We start from the raw sequence: 27,742 nt of genomic DNA on the forward strand, positions 1-27,742 counted from the left end.
GACTATTATTTGACTATTATTTCCATATTTTTTCCTTCATGTTTAAAGGGGGGTATTAAGGCAGAAGGCCCACCCAATTTCCCACTCTCCACAGGTCCCAGTTGTAGGGTATGCTCCGAGGTTCTTGCTCAAGTGGTTTTGATAGTTCAACAGTTATAAATTGTTGCCAATCTTGCCACTCCAAGCACTATGAGGTCTTTGAAGAATCCACTGATTGACATAGTCCATCGTAGAGTCTCTGTTTGCCCTGTATTTCGCTGCCAAGATATAGCTGAGATGGTTGATTAACCAGTTCTGTCTTCTCTCTTTTCTTGGTTAGGGTTCTGAGTCCAGCATTTTGATTGGGGAAATCTCCAGGGAAACTTTGTCTGAGGTGTTCTCGGACCAGATTCTTGTATGTGCTAGCAGATTCAGGGCCCGGCACAGTCCATGGCCCCGATCAGCTGGTGGTTGCAATCGCTGGGTTGATTCTGTTTTCAGCCCCAACTTCTACTAGAACCAATGTGTGTTGCAGTCCAGCCTGGTTCTGCCCAGCACATACTCGGCCCCTTGCATAAACAAGTGGGGGCTGCAGCCTAGTTGGAGCGACCCACAATAATCCCCACCAGGTCCGCCCCCAGTAGCGGAATAATCTTTGCAGTGTTTAAATACTCAAGTTCTTGGATAAATTTATCAGCAAAGTCTTCTTGTGGACATCTTTGTTAACCTTCAGGATCCTGGCATGTGTGGGCACCTCTGTGCAGACATTGTTTGCACATTCACTATTAGTGTATGGAATGTTCCAAGCCAAGTATGCTGCAAGTGGTCTTGTTGCATTTGCTCTTTGTGGTCTAGACTAGATAGCAAGAATAGGAGCCTGAGGCTGACTTAGGTTCCCTCTGCCTCGTGTTGGAGGTTCTCAACAGCCCTCAAGCCGAGTTAGAGTCCCCTTCCTTCCTAGTATGTTTTCCCACCCCAGACTACAGCCCTAGTTAGACTGTCCTTACTGTCTTTTAGTGTCTCTTGGTCTTTAATCCTTTCATTAAGGAAACAGCTCACCACTATCTTTCCTCTAGGACATGAAAAAAAAAATACCAGGCATATTTGTATTTCCTCCAGTACGTGTCTCATTTGGAAAGGTCATGCCGTTAAACAATGGATTTGCTGTTACCTGGAGTGGATTAAGTGACCCATTTGTTGCCATCAGTACAGTTGCCTTCAGGGTGGCAAGGTGTAAAGCAGTTTGCAACAGACTGAAAGGTAACTAGAAGGCTTGAACACAAACTCCACCTTTAAAAAAAATTAATTCTCAGAAATGGTCTCGTCTTCCCAATAGACGGTGCCAGCCAGAGGCGGCTGCCGTGGCAGGTTCATGTAAATCTCATTCAGTTGATCCTGTAGGCTTAGCAGAAGCAGTATTAGTCTAAGGCAGGCAGCTAACAAGATACAAGACTAAGCTTTTTGCCTCCCATGCCAGGCGTATTTTTAGAACAGTTTGAATATAAAATCTATTGGGATACTCAGTGGTTAAACTGCCCCCATGCCCACCATGTGGTTGATGGGAGAAATTGTCATTGAAGAGAAAATAAAATTTTACACTACTGATCTTTGCATAATTCTTTTTCTGAAAAAAACCATTTATTGTTTTTTTTCCAAGTCAGAGTTACACAGAGAGATCGATCCTCCATCTGCTGGTTCCCTCCCCAAATGGCCACAACAGAACAACAGAAGTCAGGAGCTTAATAAGGGTCTCCCAAGTAGGTACAGGGTCCAGATGGGACAGCATTTTCCACTGCCTTCCCAGGTCCTGGCCGTGACCCGGCCACATGTTGTAGAGGTTTATTTCTGATTTTCCTTAGGGCCAAGGGAATATTTCTACCCAAAGCCTAGCCTAATCTTAGATTTCTCTCTGGGCACAGTTGCTCCGAAGCTTATGATGAACACTCATCATAAGTTGAAAATCCTAAGTTGAGGGTGTAGCTGTACAGAACACTGTCAAGAATGTCGAGGGTTCACACTGCTGATCGCAGGGCTAAATGTGAGCAAAGGCAGCTTCCCTTCTGCCCAGCATGCTGCATGTCACTCTCCTGGGAAAATCTCCAAATTCAAAGTACTCTTTCTACTGAATGTGTCCCTTTTGTGTCATAGTAAAGCAAAAAATTGTGAATTGAGCCATTGTTGGAATACTCAGTACTTGAGACCTCAGAATTCCCTGATTAGATACATGAGGATCTTCCCTGTTCTGGGGACACCCCAGTTACGTGACTGAGGCTGACTTACAGCCCAAAGTACCCATCTGTGCCCATCAAAGTCCTCTTAGCAAAAGAGAGAAGCAGGGATAGGGAGAGAAGGTGATTGAACCAGGAGCCTTCAAAAAACTTGTAAATGATAGGATGGCCCTCAGATCAATCAGGCATTTGGCTGCTATAGCAGCTGATGCAGTCACTGTCACATGGGTTGAGCGAGGTTATATTACTTCCGTATTTTTAAGTGAAGCAAGCGAACGTTGAAGAGGTGAAGCGCATCCATTCTGATTGGCAGAACCCCACTATGAGGTTAGTTTAGCTCCAACACTTTCCCTCACAATGTTCTACTAGCTAATAACTCTCTGAATTGCAGCTGGATTTCCATTTTGTAGAAAAGGTCTTGATTACATTATTCTATTGATTGAAAACTCTTCCATTAGCGCCTCATTTCCAACTTGGCTGAGCGCCAGTAGCCAGCAGGCCCAGGCAAGACCCTGCAAATCTGGCTTGAGTGTACCTCTTCAGACTCATTTCTCACCAGTCTTCCCGCCATGACTTTCCCATCTGGCCACAATGGGAGATGGCCTGTTGCACAGACCCGCTCTGTCCCTCCTCGCATTTACAACTTCAGTTGGGAATGTCCTTTCCCACTGCTCTTGACTGCAAATCCTGGCTTGTTTCCTCCATCTCTGGATTAAATGAATGTCACCTTGTCTGTGAAGACATGTTTGCAACTTTTTAGACAGGATCTGTTGCATCCTCATTATACTTTTGTGGTTGGTTACCTAAATATAGGTGCACATTACATTGTACTTATGCTTAGTATTATCGCTTTTCTGTTACTTCCCCAAGACCAGGGGCTGGTTCTGTGTGGACAGAATGTGTGTTTCATTCATTGTTACATACCTAACATTTCATACAGTGCCTAGACATTTATTAGGCTACTCAAGTGTTAATTAGACATAAGAAATTCTTGTTACTCTCGTAATTATATGTGCTTATATGCATACAATTGCGTGTATAAATGGACTATTAGTCACTTAGGAATTCTGAGAGTTATCTATTTATAATAAGAATTTTTATTTCCTATGAGACAGTTTTGTCGATGTGGGTATTCCTCCCTACCCTCTTTCCTTACTCCACATTTTCCCCTCCCACCATTTTTCTTCATATTATCACCATGATATGGTATTTTGGTAACAGTTACAGTTTTAGCTTTCTGCTGTATGTTTCATGGCACCGTAGGTATAGGCTATTATCACACTGCCAGGATATGCCCATCTGGTCTCATCAGGAGTCGTTATTCAGAAGTAGAGAAGCACACTACAGTGTATCTTCACTTCCCACTAGGCTAGTCTCCATTGTGCAGTTCACCCATGAAAATATATACCTATAATTGATTACTTACAGATCTACTTACTTTGTGTTTTGCATGAAGGCTACCTTATATCAGAAATTACATATGATTTTTGTCCTTTTAGGACTGGTTTATTTCACTAAGCATAATGATCTTCATTGCAGTGGTAGGATTTCATTCTTTCTTAGGGCTGTGTCGTGTTCCATAGAGTATATGTACCACAGTCATCTGTTGGCATCTGGGTTGTTTTCATGTCTCTGCTATTGTAGATAGTGCTACTATAAATACAGAGTTAAAGGTCACTTTCTCATATGCAGATTTTATTTCATTTGGATATATTCCCAGGAGTGGGATAGCTGCTTTATATGATAAATCAGTTCTCAAGTTACCAGAGCATTCTCCATACTGAATTCCATAGTGGCTATACTAACCTACACTCCCACCAACAGTAGAGCAGGGTACCTGTCCTCCCCCACATCCTAGCCAGCAGTTGTTAGTTGATTTTCATGGCACTGTAGGTATAGGCTACATTGTATACAGGCCATTCTCACACAGAATTATCTTGACCTGGTAATACACTACACTTTGAAATTTCTATTTCATAGAGAAGTGTTACTTTACATTTAGCCTTCCATTTTATTGTCATGGCTATTTACAATAAGGGCCCAGCATGATGATTCAAAGGCTAAATCCTCACCCTACAAGCACCAAGGTCCTATATGGGCACCAATTCATGTCCCAGCTGCTCCACTTTCCATCCAGCTCCTGCTTATGATCTGGGAAAGCAGTAGAGGATGGCCCAAAGTCTTGGGATCCTGCACCTGTGTGGGAGACCTGGAAGAAGCTCCTGACTCATGGCTGTTACAGGCATCTGGAGAGAGAATCAGCAGATGGAAGACCTTTCTCTGTCCCTTCTATTCCAAATTCTGCTCTTCATTTCCAATAGAAATAAACAAATCTTTCAAGAAGTTACAAAATATGCATACCTGTATTATTTTGGGCTCCAGTAGTCTAGTGAGTCCTGAATAGAAGACGAAATCAGCTTTTTTAAGTAATAAGTCTAATTTTGTTTTTTAAGTAGCTTCCTTTGATTATATAGATTGTTTTCAAGAGTAGCTGTGCATTTGCAAAAGGCAGTTAGTGTATAGGAAAGATTGTTGTGGTTTTGTCCAGCTAGTTTTCTCTTCTTTGTTCGGGTGCAAATCAGAGAACCTTTCTGATGTTGTCATTTGCTTGCATGTAACACAGCAATGCTGGAATCCTACCAGAGTTGCTGGGCAGAGTCCATACACTCCTTTACCAGATAGAATATTTTCATCATGAAAAAAATCACTGAGTAACAAAATGCACGTGGTCCCATGATGCAAAGGAGAACAGAATAACCTCTATAGGCATGTTTCATGCTGTTAGTATATTCATACTTTGAATCTGAAATTCTGGTTGTTGGAAAACATGTTAGAGAAAGAAGAGAGATTGGAAATTAACTATACAACCAAAGTGGCTATATTTTAGGATCATAAGTAAGCCTAGCTTCTTAGGGAGAAGAAAAAACTGAAACATCAGGAAAGCCAAGAAAAACTTCTAGGAATTTGGGCCAGTTCGCAAGTAAGTACGTGGTGACTTGATAGAGAAGGTTTGTACAGAGGAAGTTCAGGAAGGAGCAGGTCAAATCCATGTGGAAACAACTGTTCAGGATTCTAGGACCAAAGCCTGGAAGGAAACCAGGTTGTGCTCATGCATATGTAGGGTGGGTCAAACTTGACCTTTCTCTAGCTTTAAAAATATATATATATAAGACAATATATAATATATATAACTTATTTATTTGAAAGTTAGTATTAGAAGGGAGGGAGAGAGAGTGCACAAGCCAGCGAGTGAGAGCTCTCTTCTATCCATTGGTTCACTCCCCAAATAACTAAATAGTGACCTGATCTGGGTCAGGTTGGAGCCAGGAATTTCTTCTGGGTCTCCCATGTGGCTACAGGTGCCCAAGGGCTTCCAACATCCTCCTTTGCCTTCCGCAGGCACATTGGCAGGGATGAGAAGGCAGGTCTCAAGCTGGCTCTCATATGATATGTCAGTGAGGCAGCAGCTTAATTCGCAAGCCACTACACTGACCACTTTACCCTAGTTCTAAGGCTAGTCTGTCTTTTTCTTGGGAATTTTTAAAACATAGAAACAAGCAAATAATGAAACCAAAATCATCCATATGTCCAAAAGGCAGAAAAAGTTTGATAAATCTCTTTCTGCTCTCCCTCTCACCTTTCTCTGCTCACTGTGTTATGTAATTTTTTATTTTGACAAAGTATGTATTCTATATTTTTATATGTTTTTATATAACAATCCCAAAGCATTTTCCTATGTCAGTAAAAATTTCAGAATACTCTTAATATTATATATTTTCCACAAATATACCATGGTTTATGTAACCTTAATTACATTATAAATAAAACTAAAGTAAAAAGTCTTTGCACTGCTAACTTTGCTACTGCACATGTGATGATCCCCTTAGAAACGGTTCCAAGCATAACAATTCTAGGGGGAAAGCATTTTAGCACTGTTAAGTTCTTGATAAGTATTGGTAGGCTGCGTTATATGAAAGCCTTGAGGAGCAAGCACTGTGTGCAGTGCTGGGGAGGCAGTGCTACCAGGAATGGCCCCATGTGTTGACACAGATGGGGAGCAGTTAGATTTTACATTTCCAAAGTTGACAGATACAGTTAATCACATACGTGATTGGCAGGAAAGCTAATGTGATGAAATGTAAAGATGGATTGGCATGGGTGCAAGGAAGGGATTCCTGATGGAAGACTTGTCATGGCTTGATGTGTATAAAATGCTTATGCCAGTTCATAGGCCACAGTGAGGCTGACAGATGGTTAACAACGAGGTTGCCGAGCTCAAAGACAGCGTGTTCAGGGGTCCTTACCAGGGAATGCCGACTGCACCTATCCCTCCGTTAGCCTTTCTCAGGTATTTTGATGATGATGATGATGATCACGGTTGTTATTATGAGGTGAATTTGCCCTTACCCTTATCTTGGACAGAAATGATATTTGTACACAGTGCCAAGTTCAGGGCCATTCACATAATAGATGCTCAGTATTGGTAGAAAAATTAATTCTAAAATAACCTTTGCAGTTCATGTGAACTTCATTTCACTGTTTCACTAGAAATGGAAAAAATTCACTGTTTTTCCATATTATATGAAATGAATATTTCATGACAGAAGTTGTAATAATCCTGGTGCATCCAGTTAAGCCACCATTAATGCCCGCATCTCAGACGCCTTGGGCCCCAACCTCACTTGCAAAGCTAGCTTGGCAACGCACACCTGGGGAGGTGGCAGATTATTGCTGAAATCCTCTGATCTCTGCCGCTCGGTGGGAGACCTGGTCAGAGTTCCTGGCTCTTGGCTTCAACCTGGTTCAACCCCAGCTGTTGTGGCATTTGGAAAGTGAACCAGTGGATGGAAGATCAGTCAGTCGCGCTCTCTCTCTCTCTCTTTTTAATTTGTTATAATGTCATTATAAATTTTAAAAATAAAATTTTAAATTTCTAGCACGAAAATTACCAAGTCATGATGTTAAATTTCTTCTCCCAAATGAATAAAAACATATTCTCCTTGTAAGTTGTTTTCTGTATATATTATGTATTTTTTAAAGATCCATTTATGTTATTGGAAAGAAGTAAATGAGTCATGGGTCCAGTGCCATGTGTACTAAGCTAAGCCTCCCTATGCAGAATTATATCCCTTATGGGAACTGGTTCTTTTTTTTTTTTTTAAAAGATTTATTTATTTTTATTAGAAAGGCAAATCAGACAGACTTATGGAGAGGAGAGACAAAGAAAGAGCTTCTGTCTGCTGATCTGATTCACTCCCCAACTTGCTGCAACGGCCAGAACTGAGCCAATCTGAAGCCAGGAGCTTCTTCTGGGTCTCGCACATGGGTGCAGGTTTCCAAGACTTTGGGCCGTCCTCCACTGCTTTCCCAGGCCACAAGCAGGGAGCTGGATGAAAAGTATGAGAAGTAGAGCAGCCAGTACACGGGCCAGTGCCCATATGGGACCCCTTGCCTTGTGTAAGGCAAGGATATTTAGCCATTCAGCCATCATGCCAGACCCAATATTTTATATATTTTCAATATTGAAACATAGATTAAAAATCTTTAAAATGAGAAAAATAAACTCATTGGCTTTCATGGTAATATGCCACGATATTTGTGTTCCTTTCTGTTTTTGGCAACTACTTTTACAATTAGGCATTTTAAATAACAAAGATAAAACACTCAGATGATTTTCTAAGCTTAGTTTATTGCTTGTAGTTGTCTTTGCATTATTTTTATAAGGCTTGTTTATTTCTACTTGAAAAACGAAAGAGAAAGAGATCTTCCATCTGCTAGATATTACTTAACGTGAGCTAAGAACAGGCCAGGTTGAAGCCAGAAGCCAGAAATTCTATTTGGATCTCCCACATAGGTGGCTGGGACATGAGAATTTGGCTGTCACCTGATGTATTTCAGGTGCATTGACAGGAGGCTGGGTCAGAATGGGGATGGGCCTCATTCCCAGCCACTCTGATAGGGACCCCCACATTTCCTATTAGTGGTTTAACCACTGAACCACAACATCCTCCTCTGTGCTGGTATTTCAGGAACAAACCCCTCAACAAAGGGAGCTGTGTCAATGGAGATTCCTTGGACAACAGCCTCATCATTGTTATAAAACATGCTTGGACCTGTTGGTCTAAAAACCAGAACAAAATGCAAGAAAATGACTTTCATGTTTAGCATTTCATCACATGCAGACAAACTGAGCTAAGCTGGTGTGGTTGTTTTTTTTTTTTTTTTTTTTTTTTTTTTTTTGTGAAGAGTCCCTGTCTTGTTGCTGATTTCTTTTTTCTCCAGCTTATGCAAGTAACTTCTAAAGTTGTTGCATAAAAATGAGAAGAAATGGAAAGTGTGTTGTAAAATAAGTCCTATGCCATTGTCTGGAAACACTCATTGTAGGAGTTCCACCAACCTCTTTCTTAGGTGTGCAGTAATTGATTTCCATTTGAGCATATCCTTCTGTACTGTTTGGATTCCTTGTGATACACGTAAGCTTCTGATAAGACTGATGGATAGGGCCTGGTGCAGTAGCCTAGCAGCTAAAGTCCTCACCTTGCATGTGCTAGGATCCCATATGGGCATGGACTCTAATCCCATCCAGCTCTGCTTCCCATCCAGCTCCCTGCTTGTAGCCTGGCTTGTATATCTGACTTTCCAATTGAAAAAGAAAGAAAGAAACAAAGAAAGAAAAAGATGGATAATAAACGCTTATAGGTAGGCTGCATTGTGGTGCAGTGACTTAAGACACCACTGTCTGCCATGCTGGCATCCACATAAATAAAAACTCGAATCCTAATTACTCCAATTCTGATTCAGTTCCTTACTAATGCACCTGGAAAAGTAGGTGAGAATGGCCCGAGTATTTGAGCCTGTGTACCCACATGGGAGACCCAGCTGGAGTCCCACGTTCCTGGCTCTCACTTGGCCTGGGCCTGGCAGCTGTGGCCAGTAAGATGACCTCACTCTGTCTCTCCTGTCTTTCTGGAACTCTGCCTTTCAAAGAAATACCTTTTTTAGTTTATTTTTTATCAGTGTTAATTATGAGTTACATAGGATTCTTTTTATTAGATTGACTCATCCCTAATTGCCAACATTTAACCTGTCTTGTCTTACAAAATGACAATTTTTAATATATTCAACTTAATCATTGCAGTGAGCTAAGAAATCTTGAAAGCCCGCAGGAGAAGGTAGATTTTGTATTGCTCACCACTGTATGCCCTGGGCCTGAGACAGTGCTTAAAGGGCGCAGCTAATCTTTGTTTTGGAAAATAAGAGAAAGATTAACACTGATAAAATCATTTTATTACATTGAGAAAATAATTCCATTAAAATGGAGAAGAAATTAGAAAGAAAAATAGAAACATTTTAACTGTACTCTGGAGAAAATAAATTAAGGAACCAATTCAGTTCCCATTGGCACAGTGGCATTGATTCTGGTGAAAGCTTAATTTACAGCAGTGTTGGCAAAATGGCTTAAAGTGTCTTTATTTGTAAACACGAATAACAACATTCTGGGTGAACTTGAAGTAGGAAAGGTTGTGACTACTGTGCAAGGAAGTGGGTGTGGCTTGGGCCCAGCAGCTGCCTCCCAAGTGAGATGTTTTTTATTCTAAACTATCTATACCTTGTCATACGCGCATACTGTCAGTTATAACTCACCACAAATTGCCACTTGATTTGCATTACTTGTCAGGGCAAAAGCCCGTCCTCACTTTTAACTGAATGGACATATAGTTTTTCCTCTTGAAAGCATTTTTAACAAGTTCACTCTTTATTCATTCTATTTATTTGGAAGGCAGTGACAGGGAAAAGGAGAGGGAAAGCAGACCACTCTTTAAAGCCAGTGAACACGGAAATTTGTGTTAAAGTAGTATGCTGGGCCTGGCATGGTGACCTAGCGGTTAAAGTCCTTGCCTTGAACACGCTGGGATCCCATATGGGCACTGTTTCTAATCCAGGTGGCCCTGCTTCCCATCCAGCTCCCTGCTCATAGCCTGGGAAAACAGTGTAGGATGGCCCAAAGCTTTGGGACCCTGCACCCATGTGGGAGACCTGGAGGAAGTTCCTGGCTTCAGATTGGCTTTGGATCCACTCAGCTCCAGCCGTCTGGTCACTTGGGGAATGAATCATTGGAAGGAAGATCTTCCTCTCTGTCTCTCCTCCTTTCTGCATATCTGACTTTGCAATAAAAATAAATAAATCTTGGGCCCAGCACAATAGCGTAGTGGTTAAAGTGTTCACCTTGAACGTGCCAGAATCCCATATGGGCGCCGGTTCTATTCCCTGCGACCCCGCTTGCCATCTAGCTCCCTGCTTGTGGCCTGGGAAAGCAGTCGAGGACAGCCCAAAGCTTTGGGCCCCTACACCCGCATGGGAGGCCTGGAAGAGGCTCCAGGCTCCTGGCTTTGGATTGGCTCAGTTCCAGCCATTGTGGCCGCTTGGGGAGTGAACCATCAGATGGAAGATCTTCCTCTCTGTCTCTCCTCCTCTTTGTATATCCGCCTTTCCAATAAAAATCTTTTAAAAAAAAATCTTTAAAAAGAGAAATAGTGTGCTGTCCATCTTATGGGATCTGTCTACTGAAAACACATGGTCTAAGTCAAAGTGACAGCTATGTCATTTACAGACCTGTGATGCTGAGCAGGTAACAAGATCTCTATTAAATCTCTACCTTCAAAAGTTATTCAATAAAATGGTAAATGCAGATCATGTAGAATGGCACCTTCCATTTACGAGCCAGTGAGTTCAATTGCAGGTTTGGTGACTCTGTGAAGGGATTTGGAATGTTACTTAGTAAATGGCTTGAATTATGGGTTCCATGGTGTTGAACCAGAGCCTAGAATGCAGCGTGTCTTCATACTCGCCTTACCCAGCATTGTCAGGAATTGGCCCAATATTCAGGAATAGATTTGACATTACCTGAAGTTTGTATTTGTCTCATGATGAAAGGCGATCATTGGTACATCTCATTTTTGCCTTGTTCACCCATTTTCATTTCCATTTGCTCATCGTTATTTTCCAGTTCAGGAAAGCTGGTCTGTGAACCACAATGTGTCTTGGATCTGTCTATCTCATGCATATGCATATGCAGCACTGCTAATAGCTGTTCTTAAAAAAGTAATGGCATGTCAGGACATGAAACCTGGGGCCACTGCCTTTACTTAATTAGGCAAAAGTGAATTTGTGCATGTCTGTGCATACAGAATAATCACTTATGTGTAAGTGAATGTTTTTTTCTGTGTGTCCTTTTTCCGATGAGACAGCATCTAGAAAGATCAAAGGCTGATTAATTCCAATACAATATGCAGAAGGGGGAATGTTGTATCTTCATTGTGAATCTCATTCTGAGACCCAGTTAATAGGCCTGTTACTTTTAGTAAAATCACTTTAAAAAAAAAAAAGATGAAGACAGGAGAGTCTTTTATGATGTCCTAGAGCAAGCAGTAAAATCCGGTATATCTCATGCAGTTCTTTTCTGTTGTGTTCCTTTCCTGTTTAAGTCAACCTGTGGCTTGTGGCACATTTAAGGATGCTAATCAATCTCTGGGATGAGATAGTGTGGATATTGAAAAGAGAGAGACAGAGACAAATACACACAAACGTAGCTTAATGTACTATCATTTCAAAGGCTGTCCTGGAAGAATCCTAGGCCTAGCCAAGAAACATGGCCTCTACTCTGAAGCAGATCCCAAAATTTTCATTGAGTCAAGTGGAGTCCTTTCCCTTAGGGGCACATGAAGTTAACCTGATGCTCATAGAGGGGCCTGTTCGGTCCTTGGACATGAAGGAGGTCTTTTTGCAAGATTGGTGTTTGTGTCCCAGCAAAAGGCTAAATACACCTGTTCTAGCTTTCTTTGATTTTTAGACCATGGAAAGTTAGAGGAAAGTTAATTTTGGGAGTCACATGAATTTGAATTTGAATTTAAATCATCATCAATACATTTTAGCTGTACAGACATAAGCCGGCAACAAAACCTCTCTGAACCCCATTTTCTCAAAGGCTAAACAGGAATAAGATGATCTGTTTTTAAGGTTGTCATAACTAATAAGATGAAACAGAAAAGTAGTAATTGCCAGATTTTCCTTTACTCTCTTTTATACCCTGGGCACAATGAAAGTGAACTCCTGTTCTATTGTTCCTGACTGCCTCTGCCTTCAGCACCAACTAGGGTACCTATCTAAGTACTTGGATGGATGCCTTGGTTTGGTGCCCAGATCAGATTCCTGTTTTTAGCCATCATTTCCCAAGAGAGATCTTGGTGCTATCCTTGTTTTTTTCTTTTATATAAAAGCCATAATTACAGGGCAGCAGTAAGGGTGGAAGACGGGGGAAGCTCAGAGAGATGGATAGAGAAAAAGAGATTTCATCTATTGGTTTGTTCTCCAAATAGCTGCAACAGCTGGAGCTGAGCCAGGCTAAAGCCAGGGTCCTCTTCATGGTCTCCAACATGGGTGTAGGGGCCCAAGTATTTGGACTATCTTCCATTGCTTTTCTTGGTGTGTTAGCAGGAAGCTGGATTTGGAAGAGCTGATCAGACAGTACTGGAAATGATACCTGTATGAGATTCATGGCATATGCAGTGGCATGATGTGCTACACCCACAGCGCCTGCCCCACTATTCTTGTTCTGATAATATCCCAAGAAAGTTAGCTCATATCTTATCAATGTCAGGATACATGATTAGAGAGAGATATATACCTTTGTTGAAAATCATGATTTGTGTTGGGTACTTTGTATGTTATCAAAGCTAGGAAAACTGCAACTTACAGATCAAATGAAATCTTTTGCCTGTTTTTGTAAATAAAGTTTTATTGGGGGCACAGTCATACTCATTTTTTCTCTTGTTCTCTTTGCCCTTTTCCTTCGTGGAGTTGAATAGGTAACACAGAAACCATAGGGCCTGCAGACCCTAAAATACTTATTTGACTCCTTAGAGAAAATGCTTGCTGATTCCTAATTTTTGTTGTCTGAACTCCTTGTTATAATATTGTAAGATTGATCTTAAGATGTCGTGTCTATGGCTAGGAGAGTTTAGAAAAAAAGTCAAGTATTATGATTAAGATTGAACCTTTTATAAATGGTGTTTGCATGCCAGCTCTTGCAATTTCCATTTAACATATACTTGAACTGGCTCCCTTTTCCAGTCCTGTTGGATGACCATGACTGGCCTGGGGAACAGTCAAAGTCCTTTGGTGTGGTGTCTGTTAATCCTGGCACTTGTGAGCCTTAATTGTGTGGACGTGTAAGCAAGTGCATGGAATGATTTCTAGGGCAAGTGCTACAGGTGGTAGAGTAACATGGACATGGAATTGTTTTAACCGCAATGGTCAGCAGATTGAGCTTTTCCAAAGGATCCTTGCTGGTTCTGAAGGTGGCACTTGTTGGGTGCCCTAGATGAATAATGTGTGGTGTTTGCACATTTTCAATGTAAGTCTCCTGATAGGATTCCCTTGCTATTGGGCTATTATGCTATTGGGCTGTGCCAGTTGTAGACTCCCCACACTCTCTCCCTGGTCTCATACTCTCTTCTGCACATCTTTCTCCAAATTAGAGATGAAGGTCCTTTCGTAGTGAATACTTTAAGGGTTTCATATGAGGATCTCTGCTTTTCCTGTTTGTCTTCCATCTTATTATTTCCATTCCTCATTCTACGTTCACTCTTCTAGTTTTTCCAAAATTATGACCTGGTTATGATGGAACAAAAGAAATAAAAGTGAAACAATTGGCTATTCTTATTTTAATGGACTGCACAGCAGTATTTGTATTGTAACTGTGACAAGCTGATGATGAAGACAACAGTGACAAAATTGTAACCACTCAACTGGAAGTAACACTATTAGGTAATTTATCCAAGTGACAAAAGAGATATCTAACGAAGCCTGGTGTTAGTGCTAATCAGTTATCACAGATAAAGGGATATTGCAACATTGAGTTTAAGAGGAAAGAGATGAGAAGAGGGGGAAGGCCAGGGTTCATTCTAGGAGTGTTTTCAGTTTAGTCTTTCTGGCTGGCACTGGGGAGGGTCAGTGTCTCTCACTTCATCTCTTGCAGAGCTGCTAACAGAAGATTACACAGACAAGCAGAAGAGCTGCAGGCGCACAGGGAGGAGTGGGAGCTGCAATTAACTTTGTGTCATGTTATTCTCCAACAGTGACCCTTATTTCTCCAAAGACATGATGACGCTCCTGTCCAACCCCTGTGACTTTCTCACTCTCTTGAATCAGTGACTTTTTCAGTCTTTGCTGAGCATATAAAGCAGATAAAAATGGAGCCACTGGTGTTTCAGTGGGGGTGGAGGAGCCAAGTAAAATGAAGCAACATTTCATTTATTGTGCCAGTGTAACTCCGTTGGGAAATAAAAGGTTGATTAAAATTCTTGATCTGTTTAATTATTTACAGTGAATGCTTCTAACTAAATATTTTTGTCTTTATAGCTTTCCATTTATTCTTAACATATTTTAGTAGCCTGTGTTTTTTTTTAAGCTTTAAGATATCCAAGTAGCTCTTTATTCATTCATTCATTTTGCATTACACTAAAAAATGTTGCAAGCAGTCCTCATTGGCCAGTACTATGCATCGCCTACAATTTTTTTTTTTTTAACAAACAAGTGCTTACTATGAATGCAAATCTTCCTCTTGATGGATACTCTAGAAAAAATTTTTAAACTGTAAATTGTTGTTAAATACTTTGAATTGGGGAGGAATTGATAACTTTGTAGAATTTCAGTTTATATTGATGAGGCAGAGGGTTAACGGTGATATAATTACTTCCTGCATGAGCAAGGGGGCTGAATAAGGCATGTGCACCTGTATACATGATGTGCCCCAGTCTCGTTCACCCCAGGTGTTCTGGCTGCGTGCCATTATATTAATCTGAGAAAGAGCAAGGCATATTCATGGTCCAACCCAGTGGGTACTAATTAGGATGCTGCAGACTAATTAATGATGATCTCATGTGTGCTCTCCTTGTAGCTGTACTGAGAAGGTTGTCATTTCTGCATGGCATTTGGCTATGTATCTCTTTCAGCCCATTTGCACTTTTTTTTTTTTTTTTACTGGTTGTAGTTTTTGTGTAAGTGGTGGCGGTGTTTGAGGGTGGATGTACAGACGGCATCTGTTGCTTGCCTGCCAACTTTGCTTAGCTCACATGTGGTCCTTATTGATGTGTTTGCCAGGGAGAAATGCCTGCTGCCTCTCCAACTGGCTTTGGAATCCAAGAATGTGAAGCTGGCCCAACATGCTTTGGCAGGGATGCAGGTATGGCTTTGAATGCAATGTGTTGACAGAAATTGACAGGCAGCTTTGGCATTGAAAGATTAAGGAGTTAACATTTTACACACTGGTGGTTTAAAGACTTAGAACTGTGATTGAACCAGAAAATAACCCTAGAGAATATCAGGATTTGCTTATATTCACCAGAATTTTTTTGTGCAAAGTATTTCTAGGTTGAGCCTTTTTTAGTTGGACCCTTTTTTATGGGGGCTCAGCTAAGCATATGCAGATAAGTGGGACATATTCTGGTGGCATCCAATGTGAGGACCGGGGTGCCGAAGCCTCTCCCAGGAGTAGGAAAGGCTGTCACAGGATGGCGGCTGGCCCAGGGCCGGGAGGTGGGGTTGGTCTCACCAGCAGGTAAACAGGAAGTCACAGAGAGAGGCTGATGCCCTCACTTCAATTATGACATTGCTGCTGGCCTATCAGGTAGAGCCAAGTGGACCCACGGGGAGAAGTGATTGGTGGAGAGTGGTATAAAAGCAGCTGCTAAAAAGTATAGGGGAACGGGCCCAGCGCGGTGGCGCAAGTGGTTAAGGTCCTCGCCTTGCACGCCCGGGATCCCATATGGGCGCCAGTTCTATCCCGGCAGCCCCCGCTTCCCTTCCAGCTCCCTGCCTGTGGCCCGGGAAAGCAGTCGAGGATGGCCCAAAGCTTTGGGACCCTGCACCCGTGTGGGAGACCCAGAAGAAGTTCCTGGCTTCGGATCAGCATAGCATTGGCTGTTGCGCTCACTTGGGGAGTGAATCATCAGACGGAAGATCTTCCTCTCTGTCTCTCCTCTCTGTATATCTGCCTTTCCAATAAAAAAAATTAAAAAATAATAAAATAATACTTCTAAAAGTATAGGGGAACAAGAAGAAAGATGGGGAGAAGAAAGACAGATGGAATGAGAAGAATGGGGCAGCAGAGAGGGGTAGAAAAGCTAAGGGAAAAGCTAAGGCATATGGGATGAGGAGAAGAAGGAAGGGAGAAGAATGGGGAAAAGCAGCAGAGAGGAGTACAAAAGCAATAAGGCCTACGAGGAGCTATGGGGAGAAAAGCAGCAGAGATGGGGAATGAGACCTATGGAGAGAAAAGCAGCTGCTTTTTGCAATAAGAGGTCCGGGTGCAGTTTCTGTTTTCCCAGACCCTCAAGAGCGTGCCTCGTAGGTAGTGTCGCTGCAGGCTGGCGACAATCCAACTTCTGGAAAAGATTCATGAGTCCCTGGTTTCATACAGAATCAAATTTTGTGTGCATTTGACTTCTGATTTTGTATGATGAGAATTGATAGCCAACTGGAAAGATTTTTGTCTCGTTTTTCAGGCTGTGGTTAGGTTAACAAATGAATTATTATCTACAGTCTTGCACATGTTGTGATGCTTCGGTTCAACAAGGGCCACTTATACACCATGGTCCCATGACATTGTAACAAAGCTAAAAATTTCTGTTCCCTGGTGTTTTTTTACTGTACTTTTTCTGTGTGTATTGAATATAGTTAGACATACAAATAGCCCTGTTACAGTCACCTTCAGTATTCAGTACAGTATCATGTTGTACAAATGTGCAGCCTTGGAGCAAGGCTATACCATATAAACTTATGGAAGTACATGCCAGCATGTTTACATAGAAAAATTGCTTAGTGATGTGCTTCTCCAGATGAATCTCCATTATCAAGCAAATGTATGACTATTTTTTGTTTGCAAAGCAAGACTAGAAAAAAGAAAAAAATTATATCAAATACAAAGTTGAATTGTTTGAACACATTTCTTTGAGCATTTGTGTTTGACACAAACTATAATGGGTCTAATTCCAACAGCACAAAGGTAATGACTATGTTGATGCACTGAAAATCTAAAGTCATGTTCCCAAGACACAAGCACAGTAAAGGTCAAGTTTGGGGGGAGGGTATTTTGTTCTGTGTAGTTCTAGATTGATGACATTTGTCCAATATCTTTTTATGTCAGTATGTCCCTATCACTTTTTAAGATATTATATACAGAAGAGTTAACAAGTAGCTCTTTTCCTGGCCAATGAATTTGAGTTAGATAGTGTAAATTTCAACATGCAACAATGTGTGAAATTTTCAAACGTTGTTGGCAACCTTAAGAAAACCTTCCTTTTTTCCAAGGCAAGAAGACCAACCATAAAAATGAAGTGAGAGTTTGTTTTGACCTGCTATTTTTATTCCTTTTTATGTTTTTTTAACCTCTGCCATGTGAATGGCAGCATTGTATTTTTAGGGGCTTTTCTGATTCTTCGTTTCAATGCCTTGGTGAACTAGGAGATTTTCATTTAACATCCCTTGCTATCTCCTGGTAGTTTTAACACATTGATAGACCTTCCCAGTCTGTATCATTTTAATTAACAAACTTGCTTTTCAAACAGATGCAAACTCTTTGGCTATCCTGAATATACTACAGGGTTCTGAATATCCCCTTTGAAAAAAATATTAGATACCAAGGCACAGAGTCTTATGATGGTTTGGGCACTGGCAGGAAGATCAGAGTGGGAGTTCTAGTGAGAGTCCCCCAAGTTCTTCTCAAGCTATACCTCTCAACCAAATGGGAAAGAAGACCACTAAACAAGGATGAACTTCAAGTCCAGGGCAGAGAACAGCTTGCTTGCTGCTCATATGAATGAGAGCTGGCAGCTTCTGGGCAAATTGGCATAGAGTGTGCTGTGAGTTGTCAGCTGAGCTTGTGTGATCTGAAAAGGTGATCCACAGTGTGTGTGACTGTTTCATGTCATACTGCCTCACGTCTGTTTCCTCCAGAGGCCACATCCTAAGCAGCAGGACACAAGCAAGGCATTGGCACACACACAGAACGTTTGACAGAGGCCAAGGGGCTTTAGTTTGGGGAGGAAGAGTTTGAGCGAGTTCCATAGCTGTCCTCCACGCTTTCTCAAGTGCTACCCATTGCTAGCCAACACTAGATAATGTAGAATACAATACACATGGATTCAGAGAACAATGACTGTCAGATTCATAAATAGACAGGATCTGGTACAATCTAAGGATGACTTGTGAAAACTAAGAGTTGTTCTGAAATAGCAAAGGGCTGTCCTATAAGATGGATTTCTAGGTGTCCTCAAAAAATTGTCTTCCTGTTTAGGTTTTTGTGAGACTCATTTCCTGAAGGGAAAATACATTGAGACTTTTGGATTAATGAGTAATTCCTGATACATGGGAACTCACATTAGGAAGTGAAAAGATAGATTCCTAAAAACTTGTCCACAAGCCCTTCCTGTTTCCTGTGACAGAACAGCATTCAGAAAGGGAATGTGTGTTTGTGACTGTGGAGTGGGGATGGGCTACCTTTAATGCATTTGTCCTTCCTACCCACAGTAACCTAGAGATTCACACATGAGAAATTTACTGACTGAAATTTAAAGAGCATTGTTATATGTTAGGAAATGATCTGCCAAAAACTGTGTGCCCAGGATTGGATGTATTTGTCTTCACAATGAGACATAGCATGACTTCTTCGCTAATGACCTCCAGCTACAAGTGAGTGAGTGAGAGAGATTATCAGTACAAAACATGACACAACAGACCAGCAGTGGGAGGAGCCTGTCTGATCATTGCTGTGTGCCTCATTACAGAAGCTTCTATCAGAAGAGAGATTTGTATCCATGGAAACAGACTCGGATGAGAAGCAGCTGCTCAATCAGATCCTGAATGCTGTGAAAGTGACGCCTTCACTCAACGAAGACCTGCAGGTGGAAGTGATGAAGGTTTGTTTGACGTAACCACAGTGTGCATCAGTAGGGGCAGAGGCATGTTCTGATTTCCCACCCCCACCCCAGCACCCTTGCTGCTGCCTTGTGGTCACCTTTCAGTTGGCACAGGTTATTATTCTTGCTTATGGGTTCCCCCTACATTACCTGGAACATTTTTAAATCTGAAGATTTTTGTCCTGCAACTGCTTAGCTGTTGTTTTAAATTGTACATATCACCTTTTAAGAGAATATGAATAGTTCTAGCTTGAGATTGACTGGGTCATCATCCTGCATATTTGTCCTGTTACAACAAAGTAATGTGTTGGCATACACTGAGATTTTGCCATGGTCAGTCTTGGGTATAGAGAGTGTCTTTAAGTCACATTTTTCATTTTCCCTAATTATATGAGCCATTTCTCTCTCATTCCCAGTTACCACCTCCGTTTAGACCTGGGACTTCTCCTTTGCCTTTCTATCTTGCCCTGGGTTCCCTGGGTTGTGTCCAATTTGGTGAGTGAAAGAGTGAGTTGGGCAAAAAAAGGATCAAAATCTGCCCTATAACAATGCCTTGGTCAAAGTGGCATGAACAAATTGCCCCCTTGCTCCCTGGATTACCATGTATACAGAAATATTCAAGAGTGGTTTGTATCATAGCTGATTCTTCCTAGAAATGCGCTGAAAAGTTTTTGTCTTAGATAAGAGACTTCTTCAGGTTTTAGTTTCTGCATTCAGAGAAGAGCTGGTGGATTCTGTGATTCTGTCTTGACAGGTTCTTCATGCCCCAGGCCTCATCCTGATCTTGTCATTGGGTAATTTAGGATGGCAGTTGAGAACTCTGGCCTGAAGCCACCCTGTCTTGGTGTTGCTCTTCCTTTATCTATTTCCTAGCAAGATGTCCTTAACCACTCTATACTTATATCACATTACCTGTATAACTGGGTAAACGATCGTACCTTCCCAATAGGATTTTATTGAAGATGAAATCAGGTGACATTTGTAGAGAACTTACGATGGTATCTAAGCAATAGTAAGTGGTTTAGAAGTATTATAAAAAGGGGGCTTTAAATAGTGGTGGAAAATGGAATTAAAAGGTAATTTAATTTTGGTGTGAAAAAAGCCTTGAAATCCATGCATAAATTTTTTTAACATCTTCCATGAATTTTTTTGAAGCCATCATGTTAATACTGCTACTGTTTTTCATTACTGCTAGGGAAGAAGCTAGTGCAGGGAGTCTCGGAATTATGACGTGTTTACTAGTGTCCCACTGTGCCTCAGACCCAGAAGCCATAGAGAACCCCCAAGCTAGCTGATCTTAAAAAAAAAAAAAAAAAAAAAAAACAGGGCCCGGCACGGTGGCGCAAGTGGTTGAGTCCTTGCCTTGCACACCCCGGGATCCCATATGGGCGCTGGTTCTAATCCTGGCAGCCCCGCTTCCCTTCCAGCTCCCTGCCTGTGGCCCGGGAAAGCAGTCGAGGACGGCCCAAAGCTTTGGGACCCTGCACCCGCGTGGGAGACCCGGAAGAGGCTCCTGGCTTCGGATCGGCATAGTATCGACCCGTTGCGGCTCACTTGGGGAGTGAATCATTGGAAGGAAGATCTTCCTCTCTGTATCTCCTCTCTGTATATCCGCCTTTCCAATAAAAAATAATAAAAATAAATCTTTAAAACAAAGATTTAATTCATTTTTAACTCATTTAATTTTGGAGTGTTCAGTTTTGCCTTGGCCTTTGACATAACTCAGATTATATGTTATTCTAAAAATTCTTCCAAGAGTTAGAAGATCTCTCTGGGAGAGTTCCAGAATTTATACCTTAAAATGAGGAAGTATCGATTCTTGTAGGTGTTATGAGGAAGCACGATGTTTAATGGCTATATCAGCAGTAGTTCCTGTTCTGAAAACTTAACAGTTCCACCCCCACAATGCTACACTGCATGCTACAGTGCTAACCATGCAGTTAACTGCTCTGACCATTGTACAAATCCAGTCTTAGTAGGCTTTCCTTCTCTCTATTTCTCTTTCTCTCTCTCTCTCTCTCTCATTTTTAAAAACTTATATGGCAGAGATAGAGAGAGGGCTCTTCCATCTGCTGCTTCATTTACCAAATGACTGTAATGGCCAGAGCTGAGCTAATCTATAGCCAGGAGTTTCTTGCAGGTCTCCCATGTGGGTGTAGGAACCCAAGGCCTTGACCCATCATCTGCTGCTTTTCCAGTCCATTAGCAGGGAACTGGATTGGAGAAGAAGCACCCATGATTTGAACAGCTACTCATATGGGATGATGGCACTACAAATAGACTTAACTTACTATGGCCATTCACTACAAATCCAGATCTAGGCTAATTTTTTACAGCATACTTTGATTTTATACAAACATATTTTAGCCAGACTGCTAGCAAACAAATGACATGGTAACTGTGCTTGGAATGTTATTAGCATTGAATAAAACTTTGGAGATGGGCTTCTCCATGTGATAGATCAGCAGACCAGGAGTGAATAATCTTTTCCTTTTTCTGCAACTTAAAATACTCATTTTAGGTTTAGAGTTCTCCATATTATAGAATTTGTATCTTATGTAACATTTTATGCTTTTTTGTTTGTTTGCACAGGGAGAATCTAAACCCATTCAGTAATGATCTGTGCTCTGATCTTTACCCTATACTACTGTAGGTCTTTATGACCCAAGTAAGAAACTCTATACTAAGACCTTGTTATCCTATGATCATTACTACTGTGTTTGTCACCTATCCTCCCAAATATTATTATATTAAAAAAAAAAGAATTAGCAGCATGGCATGATAGCTCAATGGCTAATCCTCTGCCTGTGAGTGCTGGCATCCTATTGGTCATATTTCAGCTGTCCCACTTCCCATCCAACAACCTGCTTGTGGTCTGGGAAAGCAGTACAGGATGGTTCAAAACCTTAAGACCCTGCGCCCACATGGAAGACCCAGAAGAAGCTCCTGACTTTTGGATTGCCTCAGTTCTGGCCATTGCCACCATTTGTGGAGTGAACCAATGGATAGAAGATATTTTTTCTCCTCTTGGTAAATCTGATCTGCATTTCCAACAAAACTAAATAAATCTTAAAAAAATTAAAAGAATAATTAGATGAATCCGTGGAAGAGAAATCCTACTAACATGGAGGATGTGCTTCTGCATAACTTATTTTGATGATAACATTATTTAATTCCTGTAAAAATTCTCCAGTCATGTTCTGTAAGTATTATGAAGTATTTTAAGTTGTGATACAGTAGATATTTTAAAATATCACTCTGGAATACTGTCCAGGATGAATAAATCTGCATCATACAAGTTCATTTCTGTCCACTTATGGCATAGTACATTTTTAAACTAAATTGTAGGTGCTATTTTTAAAAGTATGTGTTTTATTCATGTACTGCTGTCTTCTAGGGCTTATAAACATAAGAAATGGAATCCTGTCATTTTCGTAAGAGTATGTGACCGTTGTATTAGATTCACAGAGAATAATCATATCTTAGAAATTGCCCCAAGATTGAACAAAAAGTGGCTAATAACAGGAACCAACATTCCAGATGATAGTACATTTGTTTAGGAATATGTCCAATCAATATTAGGAAAAGAAAATCAATGATGCTCGTTTCTGACAAATAGGAGTAAAATGAAATGACCTCATCACTATTCTGTATGCTGTGTAAGCAGGAGGGGGAGAAAATAAAGCCATGATTTATTGCAGTAAGTATGAAGCCCAAATAAAAATTTTATAGCTTGAAAAATAAGTGTCAGAACTGTAAGGGATCAGAAATAAGGTTTCCCTAAAGATAGATTTTCTTCAAAATGGGTTAGTAGTTGAATGGTAATTAGGTTAAATCCTTGTCTGGTTTAGTAACATCTTCCCATGCTGTGTGAACTATTTCCATAAAGGCCAGGCTGACTTCAGAAGAGCTCTGTGTGTAACTAATACTGTCTCTGATTACAGTAATTAGGACTTTCCTTCTTTCTAGTGGATAGCCTTTAGTGAGGTTATTAACTGATGCCCTGGCTGAGTCTGCAAAGACTGAAAGGAATTGTGGCTGTCCTTTTGCCTCTGTTAGCATGCGGGAGATACGGGCAGCTTCTCCTGGATGGCTGACTTTGGTGGTAAGGTCAGAAGTAGTATTGGATCCTAGGCAGTCATTTAATGAGTGTTCTGTTTCTGGATGACTTCTTTTGCGTGCATCTTTAGATCATAGAAATGAATGCTGGTAGAATGCTCTGCAGTTTTTCAGGGCGAAATGGCAGGGAATGATTATTTAATACTGATGATGTTTCAGACACTCTGATATACACCAAGATCACCCAGCAAGTGACTGACAAGGTCTGAATGTACGATACATCACGTCTGCTTGAGGCCAAGCCTGTGCTCTTCACTCAGAGCCTGTTGACTAAATCCTGAAAGACTTGCCAGTGGTAGTCAATACTACCTATTGTATCAACAATTGAACAGAATCGTACAGTCACAGGCAAATGAGAGTATGCTAACATGGTTCGTTGTCTTGATTTCCCAATAATGATGACATTCCCTCACTGGTTCTATGAGATAGATTCAAATATGAAGAATTGAATCAAATTCTAGTTTTCCCAATTAGCTAATTGCTCTGGTTTGTGTATGATGTAGAAAATGTTGTTTGTGTGTCGAAAACTCGGCAGATGTCCACAGAAAATAGAAGTGGCATTCAGAAAGTTCATGGGAAACACCTATTATGCAAAAAACTACATGGATTTTAAAACATTTTTGCACAGGTGTAAACCTATATTTGAATTTCATTTTACAAAAACATGTTGACATACTCTTGTACAAAGGCAAGCAACTCAGACAAAATGTTCACCCTCTGTGAGGCTTGTAATCCTAGCTGCAGGGTGTCCGCTTAAAACTGATATTACAACATGGAAAGAAATGTGCTTTTAAATTGCATAGGAATATGATCACTGTAGTCAGGACCTTGATCTAAGAGGAAGAAACAGGCTAAGTGGAAGGACCTTTCAGAATTCCTCATTCAGGTAGACGTTCGGCACAGTGGTTAGGATGCTACTTAGGACATCCCATCCATTATCGGAGTGTCTGGGTTTGAGTACCAGCTCTGCTCCCTTTTAATCCCTTATAATCCCTGTGGAGGGAAGGAGGCAGTAGTGCCGGTTCAAGTAATCAGGCTGTTGTTGCACATGTGGGAGACTTGGGTCAAAACCTGGTTCCCATTATAGCACTTGCAAAGAGAACTATCATCAGATGGGAGCTCTGCCTCTCTCTCTTGCTCTCAAAAATTAAATAAAATTAGTCAAATAAAGTCTCCTCTTAATAATACCTGGAAAATTTATCCAAATGTTTGGTTTTGATATTCTCCACTCTGGGCATTTGATTATCTATAATAACACACTCCTAACAGAGGAAAAGAATGACTATTAGGGATGTTGGAGGGTGAGGTGGCTAATTTCGCTCCTCTCATTTCCTCTTCTAACAGGGAAAAAATCCCTTCCTACCCTAACATCATTGGGACACTTGGAAACTTTGCAGAAGTTTTTTTAAAAAAGTTTATTTTTATCTACTTGCCAAGTGACAGCAATAGAGAGATGTTCCATCCACTGTTTCACTTTCCAGATGATCCCAACACCCAGGGCTGGGCCAGGCTGAACCCAGGAGCTGGGAACTCCATCTGGGCATTCCACCTCAGTGCCTGGGACTCCAGCAACTGATCCATCATCTACTGCCTGCCAGGAGCCATGAGCAGGAAGTAGAATATGGAAGCCAAGTCTCCAGGACCTAAACTGGCATCCAGTATGGGATACGAGCATTCCAAGGGTGCCTTAGCCCACTGCATCAGAATGTCTGACACAGATGTTCAGCTTCTGAAAGCACCGTTGCTGGACAAAGAGTTAACAGACTTACACACTTATGCAGCAAATGCGGGGAAGTGACTAAGACATGCGGTACTGCCAAGTTGGTGACTCTCACACGTCCCTCTCTTTACATACTACTGCTAAGGCAATGGTGGTGATCATTTTTTCTACATTGCAGATACATTGATGATCAAGAACATTTCAGAAAATTTGTGGAGGCCAAATGTAGTAGTAATGCAGTAAGTTAACGTATTATTTGAAACATCTGCGTCTCTGAGTGTCAGCTGGAGTTCTGAGTACTATGCTGCTGATTCAGCCCCTTGCTGGGAAGGCACTAGTTAATGGTATCTTCACATGGGGTTTCTGGATAAAATTCCAAGCTCCTATGGCCGTTATGGCTATTTGGGGAGGAGAACAAGTGAATAAAAGATTTTGTTCTCTCCCTGTTATTCTGCCTTTCAAATAAATACATCATTTTCTTAAAATTTTGTGATATGGAATTAAGATAAATTTATTTTGGTCCAAAAATATGAAGTCCATGAATAGTTTTTTTTTTTGACACATTTATTTACTTTTATTGGAAAGGTAGATTTACAGAGAGAAGAGACAACAATATCTTCCATCTACTGGTTCACTCCCTAGGTGGCTGCAATGGATGTAGCTAAGCCTATATGAAGCTAGGAGCCTACCTAAGAGCCAGGATCATCTTCTGGGTCTCCCAAGGTGCAAGATTCCAAGGCTTTGGGCTTGCTATACTGCTTTCCCAGGCCACAAGCAGGGAGCTGAATGGGAAGTGGAACAGCTGGGGCACAAAACTGCGCCCACATGGGATGCTGGTGCTTACAAGTAGAGAATTAGCAAATTGAGCCATCACACCAGTGCCATGCATAGTTTTTCTTGATGGATGTTTCCCATTAATTCTTGGAAAACTTAATTCTGTTTTTCTTCCATGTTCTAGCAACTTTTGACCTGACACCTTGAACAGTTGATTAATTTTAAAAATCAGAGTAAACAAAGCAAACCTAGAAATGTGATTTTTTTTCCTTCAATAGTTTATGCTTGATTTTTGAGATCAAGAGATTTTCATGTCTATCAAGTTTTAAAAAATCTTTATTTCCAAGTGCAATGATATTTGAATACATTAGAAAACCACTCAAAGTATCTAAAACTTTCTCCCCATCATGTTTGTTAGGCATCACTGGGTTGATTCTGTTTTCAGCCCCGTCCTCCACTGGAACCAATGTGTGTTGCAGTCCAGCCTGGTGCTACCCAGCACATTCTCGGCCCTCGCATAAACCAGTGGGAGCTGCAGCCTAGTTGGAGCGACCCACAATAACCCCCACCAGGCCCACCCCCTACCCTGGCTTGCCAGTATGTGTAGCAGTAATCCAGTCTGACCCACACCCCATTCCACCCCAGCCCCTGTCCTGGTTTTCATGCCCTCCCGTAGAAGTGGTAACCCAAGAGGGAGGAACCCACTATTTCCCTCACCAGGCCTCTCCCACTCCCACATTATGCACTCTCCAGATAGTTCTGTGGTTTGACTTGACAGAACTAGCCCCCAGTGCCAGCTTCTGCCAGCTGGTGCTGTGGCTAAGCCCAAACAACCCTCACCCACTCTAATTTTGTTTGCACCAGAAGGAATAATCAGCCCAGCCTGGCTTTTCCCTGATCTAGTCCACCTGAGGCACACAGGTGTTGTAGCCCTGCTTAGTCTGGTCTGCACCCATCCCAGCTCATGCTGTCCAGTGGGAGTAGCTGTCCAGCAAAGGAACCACCCCTTATTCCCCTGCTGGCTCTGCCCCCTCCCTTCCTGGTTCTTATGCTTACTGGTTGGGTGCTGTGGTCACATCTGGTACAGGCAACCTCACCTTGGCTTTTTGTATTGTGCACTAGTTTTTGTTGCAACCAAACCAGGCTCGACCCACACTGTTCTGGTGCTTGGATTTGCCAGTGGAGGACGTGGACTGATTCAGCCTGGTCTTCCCCCAATCCATGCCAATTGTATGCCAGTTGGTAACTTTCCATGGCCTGTTCTGGGCTGTTTCCTATCATGTTTCTTGCGCTTACCTGCCGGGTCTGTGTCCTGCCAGAACAGTTGCCCAGGATTTTCCATCAGGACCTCTCCCAATGCCAGATTTTGCGCTTACCAGTGGATCCATGAGCCAGCCCTACTCATTCCACCTCCTGTCTTAGCAAGAACAGTGACTTTTCCCGACTGTCCTTCAACCCAAACTGGTCCTTGCTGTTGGATGTTTCAGCCCAGCCATGGTTTGTCCATACCCACATATGGCTCACACATGGCTCTGTAGGGGTTTGAGACCTTGCCTAGTCCATCCCACATCTACCCTGGTCCTCCAGGACACCAGAGGGTGTTGGAGTCTGGCCTGGCTTGGTGCATCCAATCCCAGTCCACATTTGTGCCAAGGGAGACTACAACCGTGTCCCGATCAGAACACAGCCCCCATTCCAGCCCACACGCCCCTTGGTGGGAACCTCAACCCAGCTAGGGTTGTCCCCTTAGCTCCCCAACCGGGCCTGTTCCCAGCCATAGATCACATGCATGCCAGTGGTTGCTCTGACTCAGCTTGGCACAGTCCCTCACCTGTCTTGACCTCTGCCTTAGACACTGTGGCTTAGCGTTCCTGGCTCATGCAGACCAGCAGGTACAAGAGCCTAGTTAGGCATGACCTGTGCTTCCTCTTGGTCTCTAGTTTCAC

General features: G+C 41.8%; 1 protein-coding gene across 1 annotated transcript in view; it reads left to right on the forward strand.

The window, feature by feature from the left end:
• ARFGEF3 (ARFGEF family member 3) overlaps positions 1–27,742 on the forward strand; it is a 159,757-nt gene that overhangs the window by 31,143 nt on the left and 100,872 nt on the right. Inside the window, exons 3-4 of the mRNA XM_040965252.1 lie at positions 15,369–15,450; positions 19,052–19,183. Of these exons, the coding sequence (XP_040821186.1) occupies positions 15,369–15,450; positions 19,052–19,183 (214 nt within the window). The remainder of the gene's footprint in view (positions 1–15,368; positions 15,451–19,051; positions 19,184–27,742) is intronic.

Source organism: Ochotona curzoniae, unplaced genomic scaffold (assembly GCF_017591425.1).
Source record: "Ochotona curzoniae isolate NIBS_2020 unplaced genomic scaffold, NIBS_Ocur_1.0 scaffold_3890, whole genome shotgun sequence".
Lineage (NCBI taxonomy): Eukaryota > Metazoa > Chordata > Mammalia > Lagomorpha > Ochotonidae > Ochotona > Ochotona curzoniae.